Raw genomic sequence first — 15740 nt, 5'->3', positions numbered from 1 at the left:
GGGGAGAAAACAATTATGGCTAGGCTAGAAGCATTTTTCACACTGAGATGTTTCATTTATATGAAATAAAAATGACCTTTTTTGGATGCTCATTAGGGTATCAACAACAGGTCAAAACGTGTACCTTGAGTGCTAACCACTCCCTCTTCACAGGTACTCTGAGAGGGTTCGATCATTATTCCCCCTGTGAAGGTAGAGGAGCAATGTCAGGGGAGCAATGTCAGGGGTATTTAAACCTCTCGCCATACACAAGAGAGCATACTCTGCTTGTCCTAGGACTAGGAGGATGACAGGGAGAATGCACACCCTGTTGCCTTTACCTCTCTGCAGCCTGAGCCATAGCTCCCTGTATTTTCCTCTGCTGCTGCTGCTCATAGCTGCTACCCCAGTTCTCTGCAATGGCATGAATGAGACCAACTCTTACCGGCTACTTATTGGCTTCCAGGCTCCCTGGAACGTGTCCTATCCCTTCAGTGCCCGCCGGTTAGGCTCCGCAATACAGATTGCTGTGGAAAAGGTCAATAGCAACCCATCATTTCTGGGGAACTACAGCCTGGATTTTGTTTACGCGGACTCGGAGTGCGACGCCAAGGTTTCCATCAGAGCCTTCATTCAACAGGTGTGGAAAGAAAACGTGTCGGCGCTCTTTGGTCCGGCTTGTCCCGAAGGGGCGGAGGTACAATTCAAATCAATTCAGTTCAGTTTAATAAATGTTATTTAATTTAAATGTGCATTTTTTAAATTTTTTTTGTTGTATTTTATGATTTTGAATGCATAGTTAGAGCTTACGTGTGCAAGTTGGTAACACTTTGTTTTTTCAGATTAATTTACAATTTACTATTATATAATATTTCTATGTAGTGGACCATAGATATAATAAGTGAATACTTTTACATGCAGATATGATAAGATTGATCATTAGGCTGGCCAAATAAAACAACAACAAAAAACACTGTTTAAAGGGACATTTAAATCAAAGTTTGTCTAAAATGTTCAGACCTCAATTATGGTTTTTTATTGAGATAAGTCCACATCCTAGGTCATTGTGTATGTTGTGTATATATCCAGCTACCCTAAATTAACGGAAAGGAGAAGCACCACACCCCTTAGATCGTATTTGGTGCTTTCTTCCCGCGACCCGAGACGTGGTTTAAACTTGAAATGTAGGCTACTTTGAAGGGGGAAAGGGGGGGGTCAATCATGGAATTAATTTGAGATAATGATTACCACTATAGTAAATGTATGTTCACACCAAGTCTGATGCGTTTTCTACCCACCTTTCAGAAATATTCATACATCAACAAACTAAACGTTGCTGCTGTGCTAATCCTCCTGCCTTTTATAAAGCCGTGTCAATGTAATATGTTGTTCAAAGTGGCTAGAGAGGACGCTGCAATGATAGAGAAATAATCTATGTTACTGAAGATATTACAAAATGGAAATCATGACAGGAGCGTTTGCCTTAGTTGCATCCCATTTAGGAAGAGAGGAAATGCAAAACGGGCACCTGTCGTCATTCCTTGCACATAAACTGTTCGACTGTTGTTTTTACAGCAACTTATTGGCAGCCAGATACCTGTATGTTATCGTACATAAATATGCAGTATATTACCATACAGTATTTTACAGTATCCAATACTGTTACTGTTAATAATTTACGGTACAACTAATAATACCGTAGTCTTTTTACTACCAATACTCCCACAGCAATCTATTGTATGGTACTAACACTGTTACTGTACTCTATTGTACATACTAATACAGTTACTGTAATATATTTTATGGTTCAAACAGTTACTGTTATCTCTTGTACGGTACTAACACAGTTACTGTCATCTATTGTACGTTACCACTGCAGCGACTGTAGTCTATTTACAGTAACAGATCAATTACTTTGAGGAAAAGATACCTTGAGTCAATCACAGAAGACAAGAGTCCCAATCCTTCTTCAAAAGATGCATTTATTGTTCTCTGTACAAAGAACAAGAAGGGCTCCAGAGTGCGATCATTTAGTCCGGTCAAACAGTAGCCTAAAGTGCATTAATATCCTGATTTCTGCATGAAAGTGTCTGCCCTGCCCTGTGCCAGTTTCTCACTGAGCCCTCCGAGAGGGAGAGAAAAATGCACAACATTTCAAAATGCAATCGCGGGAAAGACACATTTTAGCCTATGTGATATTTGTACATATATATATAAAAATATGTATGCAAATGAGTCTCTACTGAACAAAATAAATATTTTGAGAGTAAAATAAAGCACCGAGCCTCATTATCAACCCAAATTCATGACAATCACTGGTTTAGGTAGCACATCAAAATATCTTGATCATGCTTGGACATGTTGGATGAAACGTATTTATTGAAGCATACCATCTCAGTAGCACTGTAAATAACGATTAGTCTTTTTTTTTAAACTGAAAATGTTAAGTGTACCCAGGGGAAAAGTTAGTCTGGAGCCCTGAACAGGGGTCTGGACACTGATACCTGAAAATAAAAGAGAATGATAGCCATCAATCAAAATACCGAAAGAGAGAGAAACAAGAGTGTGTATGAGGGGGAGGTGTGTGTGTGTGTCTGTGTGTGAGTACGGTTGCAGAGAAAGGGTATATTACTTGAAACATTTCAAATTTACCAGCAAACTACCAACTACTACTGTCTTTCAATGATTTTATGTATCTATAACAAGACATCTAGTGGCCCTTTGGGTACTTTAGATTATCACAGGTGTCTGTAATCATCTCTCGCACTCCGTGTGGTCTTAGCACATGTAAAATACACTGAGTACACCAAACATTAGGAACACAACTCAATATTGAGTTGCACGGCAGCCCACCATTTTGCTCTCAGAATAACCTCAATTTGCCGGGGCATGGACTCTACAAGGTATTGAAAGCCTTCCACAGGGATGCTGGCCCACGTAGACTCCAATGCTTCCCACAGTTGTGTCAAGTTGACTGTCCTTTGGGTGGTGGATCAATCTTGATACACACAGGAAATTGTTGCGTGTGAAAAACCCAGCAGCGTTGCAGTTCTTGACACAAGCCGTTACGCCTAGCACATTCTACTATACCCCGTTCAAAGGTACTTAAATTTTTTGTTTAGCCCATTCACCCTTTGAATGGTACACATACACAATTTATGTTGTCTTAAGGCTTAAAAATCCGTATTTAACTTCTCTAGGATAGGGGGCAGCATTTTCACTTTGGATGAATAGCGCGCCCAGAGTGAACTGCCTCCTACTCTGTCCCAGATGCTAATATATGCATATTATTATTACTATTGGATAGAAAACACTCTGGAGTTTCTAAAACTGTTTGAATGATGTCTGTGAGTATAACAGAACTCATATGGCAGGCAAAAACCTGAGAAAAATCCAAACAGGAAGTGAGAATTCTGAGGCATGTCGATTTTCAACTCATCGCCTATTCAAATCCCAGTAAGATATGGACCTGTCTGCAATTCCTACGCCTTCCACTGGATGTCAACAGTCTGTAGAACGTAAAATGAAGCCTCTACTGTGATGTGGGGCCGGATGGGAGGTGTTTCAGTCAGTGGTCTGGCAGAGAGCCAGTTCCTGGTCATGCGCATTCCACATGATATCGCCTTGCGTTCCATTACTTCTGTAGACACAAAGGAATTCTCCGGTTGGAACGTTATTGAATATTTATGATAACAACATCCTGACGATTGATTCTCTACTTAGTTTGACAAGTTTATTCGACCTGTAATATAACTTTTTGAAGTTTTCGTCCGACGTTCGCCTGGACCTGCGCGAGCGTTTGGACATGTGTACTAAACGTGCTAGCAAAAGTAGCTACTTGGACATAATTAATGGACATAATCGAACAAAACAACAATTTATTGTGGAACTAGGATTCCTGGGAGTGCATTCTGATGAAGATCATCAAAGGTAAGGGAATATTTATGATGTAATTTCGTATTTCTGTTGACTCCAACATGGCGGAGAAATGTTTTATTTATTGCATGGTTTGCTTTTTGCGTAAATTTTTTGGGGAAATCTGACACAGCGGTTGCATTAAGAACAAGTGTATCTTTAATTCTATGTAAAACATGTATCTTTCATCAAAGTTTATGATGAGTATTTCTGTTATTTGACGTGGCTCTCTGCAATTTTTCCGGATATTTTGGAGGCATTTCTGTACATGGCGCCAATGTAAACCGAAATTTGTGGATCTAAATATGCACATTATCGAACAAAACATACATGTATTGTGTAACATGATGTCCTATGAGTGTCATCTGATGAAGATCATCAAAGGTTAGTGATTCATTTCTATTTCTTTATTTATCTCTATTTCTGCTTTTTGTGACTCCTATCTTTGGCTGGGAAAATGGCTGTGTTTTCTGTGGCTATGTACTGACCAAACATAATCGTTTTGTGTGCTTTCTCCGTCAATCCTTTTTGAAATCAGACATGTTGGCTGGATTCACAACATATGTAGCTTTAATTTGGTGTCTTTCATGTGTGATTTCATGAAAGATTGATTTTTATAGTAATTTATTTGAATTTAGCGCGCTGCATTTTTACTGGCTTTTGGCCAAGTGGGACGTTAGCGTCCCACATACCCTAGAGAGGTTAACCTGTCTCCTCCCCTTCACTGATTGAAGTGGATTTAACAAGTGACATCAATAAGGGATCATAGGGATATGTGAGACCAGGGAGGGTGAGGGACAGGCAGAGGTTGAAAGAGACCAGCCCGAGCCTGCCGAGGAGTCTTGTTCTGCGCACAGATCGTGCAAGTGGCGACGAACGCGGAGCCGTCAGGGACCATGGCAGGTCACCAAAACGCCAGGGTCTGACGGGAGACCAGGTGGCAGGCAAGCCTAGAGGAGTGGGCCCACTCAAGACCGAGGAGTGGACCGCATCAGGAACAAACATCCGATTATCTGGGCCCCCCCGGGGTTCGGCTGGGAACGCTGTGCCTCACGAACCTGCTTCCCTATTCCCCAGCTGAGTGCCGTCACTATGCACGAGGTGGGAAGGATGGTCTCGGGTTCCGGGGTTGTGACCGTGGGGTTTTAGCGGCGTGACAGCGCATCCGGCTTGACATTGTTGGATCCAGGTTGGTATGAGAGGGGGAAGTTGAACCGGGTGAAAAGCAGGGCCCACCTAGCTTGCCGGATGGTTGGCGGGGTGGAGATATTCCACGTTCTTGTGGTTGGTCCACACAATGAACAGATGTTCCGCCCCCTCCAGCCAGTGCCTCCACTCCTCCAACTCCATCTTCACCGCAAGAAGCTCAGGTGTTGAGGCGATGGGAGAAGAAGGCACAGGGATGTATCTTGAGGTTCAGGGCAGAACGCTGGGACATGACAGCCCCCACTCCGACATCCGAAGCATCGGCCTCCACCACGAACTGGAGGCCCGGGATGGTGGAGCGATGAAATTCGCACTTCTCTGCTGTCACAAAAAGCTGGTTCTCCAGGAGGCATTCAAAACCCCGTCGGATGTGGAGCACGTGTTCATGGGCGGTACGGGAGAAGACGAGGATGTCATCGAGGTAGACGAAGACGAACTGGTTCAACATGTCACAGAGAACATCATTAACCAGAGCCTGGAACACAGCTGGGCGTTGGTAATGCCAAATGGCATGACCAGATACTTGTAGTGACCGCTGGCCGTGTTAAAGGCAGTCTTCCACTCGTTCCCTTCCCATATCCGTACCAGGTGGTAGGCGTTCCGTAGGTCCAGCTTGGAGAAAACGGTGGCCCCCTGGAGCGGCTCGAAGGCTGAAAGAGATGAGTAGTAGCAGAACCCTGCACTGGCAGGGTAGGTAGAAGGACGGATGAACCCTGCAACTAGGGAGTACTCAATGTAGGTCTACATAGCCTTGGTCTCCGGACCCGACAGAGAGTACAGTCGTCCCCGGGGTGGAGTGGTGCCTGGGAGACAGTCAATCCCGCAGTCATAGGGTTGGTGCGGTGGAAGCGAAGTGGCCCGGGCCTTACTGAACACCTCCCGAAGGTCCTGATATTCCGCTGGAATAGCAGAGAGGTCCGGAGCAACTTCCGAGCCCCCAGGAAGACGTCCCGGGGCAGGCTGCGTCCCGGGCTCTATCCCATGATGGCACCAGCAGTCCAGTCTATGATGGGACTGTGTCGCTGGAGCCAAGAGAATCCAAAAACCATGGGAACCTGAGGTGACTTAATGAGCGGGAATTGGATCGTCTGTGTTTCTCTGACACACAAAGGTTGATGGGGGTGGTATTGTGGGTGACCCGGCTTATAGAGCGCCCGTCCAGTGCTCTAACATCTATGGGAATGGAGAGGAGCCGAGTGGGGATGCCCAGCTCGGACACCAGGGTAGCGTCCGTAAAGCTCTCACCGACCCCAGAGTCGATGAGTACCCAGAGAGATTTAGATTTTTTCCCCCACAGCAAAATTACATGAAAAGGAGTGTGAGTAAGGGGAGAGGAAATGTTCTCCATATGGCCCACCAGAGTACTCGTTCCTACCGGTGAGCCTGGTCTTTTAGTGGACAGGTGGTGACGAAATGACCAGTAGTCCTGCAATACAGGCAACTGTGAAGCCTGTATAGCCGTTCGGCTGGAGACAGCCAAGCTCTGCCTAGTTGCATTGGCTCGGGAAGAGGTGAATCGGCAGACTACCATAGACTCTCGGGGGAGCTTGGGTAGCCTCGGGTTCTTTTGGCAACAGAGCCGTCTGGGACTTCCGGGATGCCTCGCAGGCGAGGTGGAATCCTTGGGCGGGAGATCTCCTCTCCTTCATTCGTTCCTGTAGACGCCCATCAATCCGAATGGTCAAGACAATGAGCGAGTCGAGATCCGAGTAGTTCCCGGGCTGCGTCCTTTAATTCCCCCAAAACTCTGTGCAGGAACATGTAAAATAGCTCTTCCGGGTTCTAAGAACTCTCAGATGCCAACGTGCGGAAATCCACGGCATAGTCTGCCACACTGCGCGAGTCTTGCCGAAGCTAGAGTAACTTCCGGGCAGCCTCTCTTCCGGACAATGGAGCATCAAAAACTTTATTTATCTCCGCCACAAACTCCTCCAGACTGAGGCATACGGCCGACTGTTGTTCCCATACTGCCGTTGCCCAGGCGAGAGCCCTCCCCGACATTAGTGTGATGAGGTACGCTATCTTAGAGCGGTTCGAGGGGAAGGAGGAGGGCAACCGCTCGATGATGAGGGAACACTGAGAGAGAAACGCCCAACAGGTCCCCGACTCTCCATCGAAGCGCTCCGGAGGAGGTAAGCGGGGTGGCGGGGGAGGCGGTGTTGCTAACAGCAGGGTTACTGAGGGGTTTGGAGGTTACAGTCGTGGTAGGCTGCCTAACAGACAACCACGGAATTGCTGTTCAACGCTCGGTCATGGAGTATGGTCAAGGTCTGGAACCCTTCCATAATACCACGAAGCAACTCCTCGTGCCTTCCAATGGTGGCTCCTTGGGAGGAGATGGCGTTGCGGAGCTGGTCCCAGTCTGCTGGGTCTGTCATGGCAAGTTCGTACTATCACGTTTTAGGGCAGTCCAAGATACAGACAGTATCGAAGTAACAAATGTTTATTACTAGAACAGGGGGCAGGCAAAACGACAGGTCAAGGGCTGGCAGAGGTCGGTAATCCAGTGTGATGTGACAAGGTACAGAATGGCAGGCAGGCTCAGGCTCAGGGTCAGGGCAGACAGAATGGTCAACACCGGGAAAACTAGAAAACAGGAACTAGAAACAGACAAGTGCAAGGGGGAAAACGCTGGTAGGCTTGACGAACAAAATGAAATGGCAACAGAAAAACAGAGAACACAGGAATAAATACACTGGGGGATAATGGGGAAGATGGGCGACATCTGGAGGGGGGTTGAAACAAGCACAAAGATCAGGGTGTGACAATATGTATTTGTTGTCAAATGTTTTTGCCGTCAAACTGGTGGCAGTTGTGAACACAGTCAATAGAAGAGTTGAATGAGTGAATTGAATTGAAAATAATGCCATTGTTGGGTAGAAGTTTTTTCTCTGGAACCATATAGTCTATCTACTAGAAAGTCATAGACAATATGGACACAGATGTTATAAATGAATGCTACATATGAATACATTTCAAACATATTCAAGTATAAATTACTAAAATTACGATAGATTGTCGTAGATCTTCCGGTAATTACCAAAATTACTGACGGTTTCGGTAACTTTGGTAAATTACCGGTAGCTTTGCAACTCTGTGTGAGTGAGAGAGACAGAGCGAGAAGGACATTGCTATTATGAATGTCAATCTTAGAACAGATTATATGAACAAGGTTGAGGTTTGTACTCACCAACAACAGAACAGAAAAAGACCTCACTTTAGAAAACGTGAAAATAAAAGTAAATTATACTATTAGCCTCAATCAAATTAGACAGAGAGGAAATGAAAGGAAGAGAGAGAGAAAGATAGACATGTGTATTCATGTTTGTGTTTGTGTGTGTGTGTGTGTGTGTGTGTGTGTGTGTGTGTGTGTGTGTGTGTGTGTGTGTGTGTGAGAGAGAGATACACAGGGAGAGAGAAAGACATTGACATTCAGAATAGAAATCTTAGAACTGAAAGAGCCCCCTTTGAAGAAAAAAAGGGGTCTGGTCACTGAAACCTTAAAAAAAAGTAAAGTATATAATTAGTCATCAATCAAATTAGAGAGAGAGGGAGAAAAAGGAAGAAAGCGAGAGAGACAGGAGATGTGTATGAGAGAGAAGTGTGTGTGTGTGTGTGAGTGAGTGACACAGGGAGATTAGAAGAAGATTATATGAACAAAATTGAGGATTATGCTCACCAACAACAGAACTGAAAGAGCCCCCTTTGTATTAAAAAGCAGAGATGGAAAAAGGACCCAATTGTCATACTTGAGTAAAAGTAAAGATACCTTAATAGAAAATGACTCAAGGAAAAGTGAGTCACACAGTAAAATACTACTTGAGTAAAAGTATTTGTTTATAAATATACTTAAGTATCAAAAGTAAATGCAAAAGTACAAATAATTTCATATACCTTATATTAAGCAAACCAGATGGCGCCATCCAACACATAGATATAATTTACAGACAAAGCGTGTGTATTTAGTGAGTCCGTCAGATCAGAGGCAGTAGGGATGACCAGGGATGTTCTCTTGATAAGCGCGTGAATTGGTCCCTTTTCCTGTCCTGCTAAGCATTAAAAATGTAACGAGTACTTTTGTTTGTCAGGGAAAATGTATGGAGTAAAAATAAATATATTTTCATTAGGTATGTGGTGAAGTAAAAGTTGCCATAATGACAAAGCAATTTTAATAAAAAACAAAAAACATGATACCTTTTTTACATAAGTATTTAGACCCTTTGCTATGAGACTCGAAATTGAGCTCAGGTACATCCTGTTTCCATTGATCATCCTTGAGATCTTTTTACAACTTCATTGGAGTCCACCTGTGGTAAAATAAATTGATTGGACATGATTTGGAAAGGCACACACCTGTCTATATAAGGTCGCACAGTTGACAGTGCATGTCAGAGCAAAAACCAAGCCATGAGGTCGAAGGTATTGTCCCTGAAGCTCCAAGACAGGATTGCGTCGAAGGCACAGATCTGGGGAAGGGTACCAAAAATGTTCTGCAGCATTGAAGGTCCCGAAGAACACAGTGGCCTCCAGGATCGAGGCAAAGATAAACGGATCAAAGTACAGAGTTCCTTGATGAAAACCTGCTCCAAAGCACTCAGGACCTCAGACTGGGGCGAAGGTTCACCTTCCAACAGGACAACGACCCTAAGCACACAGCCAAGACCATGCAGAAGTGGCTTTGGGACAAATCTCTGCATGTCTTTGAGTGGCCCAGCCAGAGCCCGGACTTGAACCCGATCGAACATCTCTGGAGAAACCTGAAAATAGCGACGCTCCCCATCCAACCTGATAGAGCTTGAGAGGATCTGCAGAGAAGAATGGGAGAAACTCCCCAAATAGCAGTGTGCCAAGCTTGTAGCGTCATACCCAAGACAAGTCAAGGCTGTAATCGCTGCCAAAGGTGCTTCAACAAAGTACTGGGTAAAGGGTTAAATACTTATGTAAATGTGATATTTAGTGTTTTTATTTGTAATAAATTTGCAAAAATGTATTAAAACCTGTTTTTGCATTGTCATTATGGGGTAATGTGTGTAGATTGACGAGGATTTTTTTTTATTCATAATCTTTTAAAATAAGGCTGTAACCTAACAAAATGTGGAAAAAATCAAGGGGTCTGAATACTTTCCGAAGGCACTGTAAGTACTTTACACCACTGGAAAAAAGTAGGTCTGGTCACTGAAACCTGAAAAGAAAAGTATAGTATACAATTAGCCATCAATCAAATTAGAGAGAAAGAGCGTGAAAAATTGAGACAGAGTGGAAGGAAGAAAGATAGGGGAGAGCGAGGGGGCCACAATCGTAGGAGAGGGAGATAGAGGGGGTGCACAGAGAGAGGAACGCAGTGGGAGGGGGGGAAAGGCAGGGGAAGAGAGAAAAAGAGATGAAGCCTTACCTGCATTTATTCATTTGTCCAGACAAATCCCACAATCTTTTGCATCACTCAGAGCACATGGGGTTGATGGCAGAACTCTTCCTCTGCACTAGCTTGTCGTTTCTGCCTCTCATCTATAACTTGTCAGGGTTGATCCTGACAAGGAATTTGCAAAGAAGTGAATCACATCAGGTTTTGCTGAATTTATCTTTCTTCAATTTGTCGCTGTAGAGCAATGGTATTCAGCGCAAAAACTTAATGAAGGGCATCTGGCAGAAATAAATTACCCACAAACACGAATATGATTTTAAAAATATCTTATGTGATTGCGTTTTCATGAATTTGATGATGTAATCGTCAAGCCCATTCAAAAGACCAGGGACATGAACATGAAACTATGACGTAGGAACGCATCACTTGCACGCCATATTACAAATCTGTGAATATCCATAATGCATACACTTACCTTTGTATGAATTCCAAGGTGATGGAGGCTGACTATTGAAGCTCTATGTTGAACACAAAGTAGGATGCAAAGATTGACAGTGATGCCGTACAGTCTGAAGGGAGGGCTCTTGGGTTAATGGAAATTGTCCCTTCAACAACCATTTTTTCGCAGTCAAAATGGAATCGCCTGAAAAACGTGCATTTACTGTCATTCTACAGTTATCTTTTAATTACACATGTTAATATCACCACTCTAATAGCAACTTGATATGCCAAGCTGAATAAATATATATAATATAAATGAATAAAATGACAAATTCTGCCTCTGCTGGTGACCTGCAAAACATAAAAAATATCATACAAATTTCATATCAACAAGACTTAAAACATTGAATCTTTCTGTATCTCAAGGTTATCGCTACATAAATAAAGAAAACGACTTGCATCAAACAGAATAAATAGTTGTCCTTCATTCTCTTGGGAGTATTCCATCATTGCCAAGATAGTACCAACCCACTGGGCAAAAACGGGTTAAATCAACGTTGTTTCCATGTCATTTCAACCCAAAAGATCTAATGTGATGACGTTGAATCAACGTTGAAAACTGATTTGGATTTGCAGTAAGTCCTCAACGTAAGTGCATTTCGTATTTTTTTAACCCAACTTTTAACCTAATTCCAATGACACTGTGAAATGTTTTGGTTGATTTCACATTGAATTCAGATTAGTTGAAAACTCAACCAAATGTAAATTAAAACTAGATGTTGAAATGACGTCTGCGCCCAGTGGGCATGCCCTGTCCCCGTCTCTACATTATTTTACAATTCCATCTTTACCCCCTTGCTCCATCGAAACCTTTTCGATTTGTGAATTCATCTCTATCCCTGTGTGGATCTTGAAGTGGTGAACCAAAAACTTCTCAGTGAACAGAAAAGGCCATAGCTTTTTCAGTTCTTCTAAGCTCGGTGAAGGGCTTCCATTTATTGCGCAGTGCTGCTGTGCATACCTGCTGCTCAGATCCCTGCACCACTGCGCCATTGCAGTTCACTCTGCTGTGCATACGTGATCTGCATGAGCTCCTCCACTCTTTGGTCCGCACCTTTGGGGCGCCTCTCGTGAAAAAATATTGACCATCTCCATCCTCTTCCATGGTGTCATGCTTCTCTTCATCTGGCAGATCTTCAGGCTGCCAGTTAATGCACCCATACTGTAGCTGTCCGTTTAGGCACAATTTGAAGGTTTGGCCTAGATTTCTTTAGTGTTAGTGCGCTTTTTTTCTTCGGAGACGGGCAACCGTATTAGTTCTGTTTTTGTTCTCTACTCATTTTTTGTTGTTGTTGCATTAACAAAACCAATTCCCCCTCTTCTGTTTAGTCGAGAAAGCTGTCAGTGTGCTTTTGCATGATTGCCTTGGTAATTACTGCACATTGGTTGCGTGTAGGGTTCAAGCAAACTTTTTGGATTCCATTTACAATAACTCTAATCATGTGTAGTCTATCTTGCTTCTCTGGTCTTTACCCATCGTTATCCTGTCCCACGGGACATTGAAACTGTCCACCAACCAGACAGCAGGCCTTGGGGAGTAGGTTGTGCCTGAGGCTGTCTGAGACAACAGGGGATTACACACAGGGAGTTGGCTGCCGGCTTTCTTGAACACCATTATCTAGAAAATAAGGGAAGTAGTAACAGGTCATAAAATATGAGGGAGCACAAACAGCAACTTCAAAGGCTGTTTGTACCCCTCTGGTCTGGGCACAGAGTTCCATAGTATTACGTCCCAGACTATCAGGTTCAGAGTTCAGCCTATTCACACACATAGTAGCGCGCACAAATATTTGTGTACAACAGCAGTATTTGCTACTCTGACTTATTTATTTGACTTCTATCACAAGCCTTTTTCCCTTGAAGGCATGGATCATTTAACTACAGTGAATTGGTGAGATATTGTCTTTGATGTCCTCCTCTTAACCAAATACAGGCCTTGTGGCTCTTCCACTCCAACTTTAGTTAGTTCATTTAATTAAGTCTGCAGTGACTCCTCCAGTTTTGGCAGCACCCTCTGTATGGCCTTTTCAACAGTCTCCATTTCACCATGATATTTATGCGTCTAACTTTCTCACTCATCATTATTCACTCATCATTCGGGACTATCTGTAATCATGTTAGCATCCACATTAATGTAGAAATGTTTAGAAACATATTCTATTCTTATTTACAATAAAAGTGACTCCAAAATGACACAATACATTATTTGCTATTCATTTCTATTGGGCACAAAATTATCTAAAACACATCCAAAACAAACATCAAACGCATCCAACAAGTTTGTAGAGTCACAAGCTTGATGTAATCATTGGGTGCTATATATGGGACCAAATACTACACGTTTGACTACTTTAACACATATTTTATCCCAATACTTTTGGTCCCCTAAAATGGGGAGACCATGTACAAAAAGTGATGGAATTTAAAAAATAAAAATATTGATCCCCGTTATTCTGTCATTCATGATTTGTCTGATATCATTGTCTGAAGTGTTCAGTTTTGTCAGTTGTTCATGAGCTTTTCAATAGTGCATGCCACACCATCATTATTTATCGGAACTCCTGTATTATTGTTTGACTGGTGGTGGCCGAGAACAGCATTTTAGCTTCTATTCTAAGATAGAAATGATTATTCAAATATTCCTCCCAAATATTCCTCCTCCTTGTCAACGGCAACAAATGTTTCTTTTTGTCTCTACACCTGCACCCTCACAACTGTGCTTAGGCATGGTCTCAGTGTGATGCGGATTACCACTACCTGTGGGCCTACCCCTATCCCCATAGTCAGGGTGCTCCACCAAGTATTTATGTTTTCTGTACAAATGTGATGACATACAATGATGACATTGTATTTTTTTGTCACATCCCTGATATGCCATTTCAGTGCTCAAAACATGGAAAAAGTTGGGAGATATGAAAGTACACCCATCAAGTTGACATGTCAGATTCACATCCTCCATTCTTTCTCTATTTTGTGTTGTTATTGCTAGCTTGTGGTATCGACACACGTGGGTTTTAAAGAGGCACAGTTTTTCAAAGTGCAGAGGCTCTCAGACACCCCACAGACAAATATATATATATGTGTTTCTTCACATGCTTTATAAATGCCGGGGTAGAGTCTGTAGAGAAAACACACTGTTTGCACATCTGCAAAATTGTGGAGAGGCCAGGAGGCTGAAGACGTACATATTTTCCAGACGTTGAAATCAGGTACATTTTTGGTTCTGAATGAAAGTTCAAAAGTAGATGTCTATGTTTGGACCAAATCAAGGCTGGTCCAGACTGGACAAAATCTGAACCAAACATAGACAACTATGATTGGTTCAGATTTGGTCCGGACCAGACCAAAATAACACATATATAGAATAATGTAGTAACCAAAAAAAGTGTTAAACAAATCAAAATATATTTGAGATTTGAGATTCTTCAAAGTAGCCACCCTTTGCCTTGATGACAGCTTTGCACACTCTTGGCATTCTCTGAACCAGCTTCATGCTTCATGAGGTAGTCACCTGGAATGCATTTCAATTAACAAGTGTGCCTTGTTAAAATTTAATTGGTGGAATTTCTTTCATTCTTAATGCGTTTGAGCCAATCAGTTGTGTTGTGACAAGGTAGGGATGGTAAACAGAAGTTAGCCGTATTTGGTAAAAGACCAAGTCCATATTATGTATAGTAGACCGGTGGAAATCTGTCCTTTGGTCTAATGAGTCCTAATTGGAGATTTCTGATTCCAACCACCGTGTTTTTGTGAGACGCAGAGTAGGTGAATGGATGACCTCCTCATGTGTGGGGATGCTTTGCTGTGACACTGTCAGTGATTTATTTCGAATTCAAGGCACACCTGTATGGCTACCACAGCATTTTGCAGCGATACGCCATCCCATCTGGTTTGTGCTTAGTGGGACTATCATTTGTTTTTAAAAATGACAATGACCCAAAACATACCTCCAGGCTGTGTAAGGGTTATTTGACCAAGAAGGAGAGTGATGGAATCCTGCATCAGATGACCTGGCCTCCACAATCACCCGACCTAAACCCAATTGAGATGGTTTGGGATGAGTTGGACCGCAGAGTGAAGGAAAAGCAGCCAACAAGTGCTCAGTATATGTGGGAACTCCTTCAAGACTTTCGAAAAGCATCCCAGGTGAAGCTGAATGAGAGAATGCCAAGAGTGTTAAACTGTCATCAAGGCAAAGGGTGGCCACTTTGACAAATCTAAAATGTATTTTGATTTGTTTAACACTTTTTTGGATACTTCATGATTCCATATGTGTTATTTCATAGTTTTGATGTCTTCACTATTATTCTACAATGTAGAAAATAGTCCAAATTAATACAAACCCTTGAATGAGTAGGTGTGGCCAAACTTTTAACTAGTACTGTACTGTATATAGATAGATATGTCACATATCAGTTTGCAAACAATGTATAGAGTTAATGCCGCATACAAACATTGTCTCTTATTTGCTTTCTTGAGTAAGGCAGCTCCAAAATGCAGGTGCTTCAGCCTAGCTCAGTGCTTTCTGTGCTGGAGTGGTGTCGAAAGAGCGCTGTCTCACCCGTTCCCAGATGAGGTTGTCACCCTGATTTCCAGCGTTTTCAGGGACTCGAGGTCCTCTCACAGTTCCCGAGTGGCCAGTTCATCTTTGACGGAGTTAGACAGACCCTGGTGGAAAGCGGTAACCAGTTCTTCCGTATTCCACCCACTTTCAGCGGCAAGGGTGCAGAACTCAATGGTGAAGTCAGCCGCTGGTCTGGCCCCTTGGCGGAGGTTG

General features: G+C 43.0%; 1 protein-coding gene across 1 annotated transcript in view; it reads left to right on the top strand.

The window, feature by feature from the left end:
- Window positions 1–290: 290 nt before the first annotated feature.
- The window catches only part of gucy2g (guanylate cyclase 2g), an 83771-nt gene continuing 68321 nt past the window's right edge, over window positions 291–15740 (top strand). Inside the window, exon 1 of the mRNA XM_055922210.1 lies at window positions 291–676. Coding sequence (XP_055778185.1) covers window positions 299–676 — 378 coding nt within the window. The 5' untranslated portion in view covers window positions 291–298. The remainder of the gene's footprint in view (window positions 677–15740) is intronic.

This window comes from Salvelinus fontinalis, chromosome 1 (genome assembly GCF_029448725.1).
Source record: "Salvelinus fontinalis isolate EN_2023a chromosome 1, ASM2944872v1, whole genome shotgun sequence".
Taxonomy (NCBI): Eukaryota; Metazoa; Chordata; class Actinopteri; order Salmoniformes; family Salmonidae; genus Salvelinus; species Salvelinus fontinalis.
Note: the sequence above shows the minus strand (reverse complement) of the source record. Positions and strands in the feature narration are given on the sequence as shown.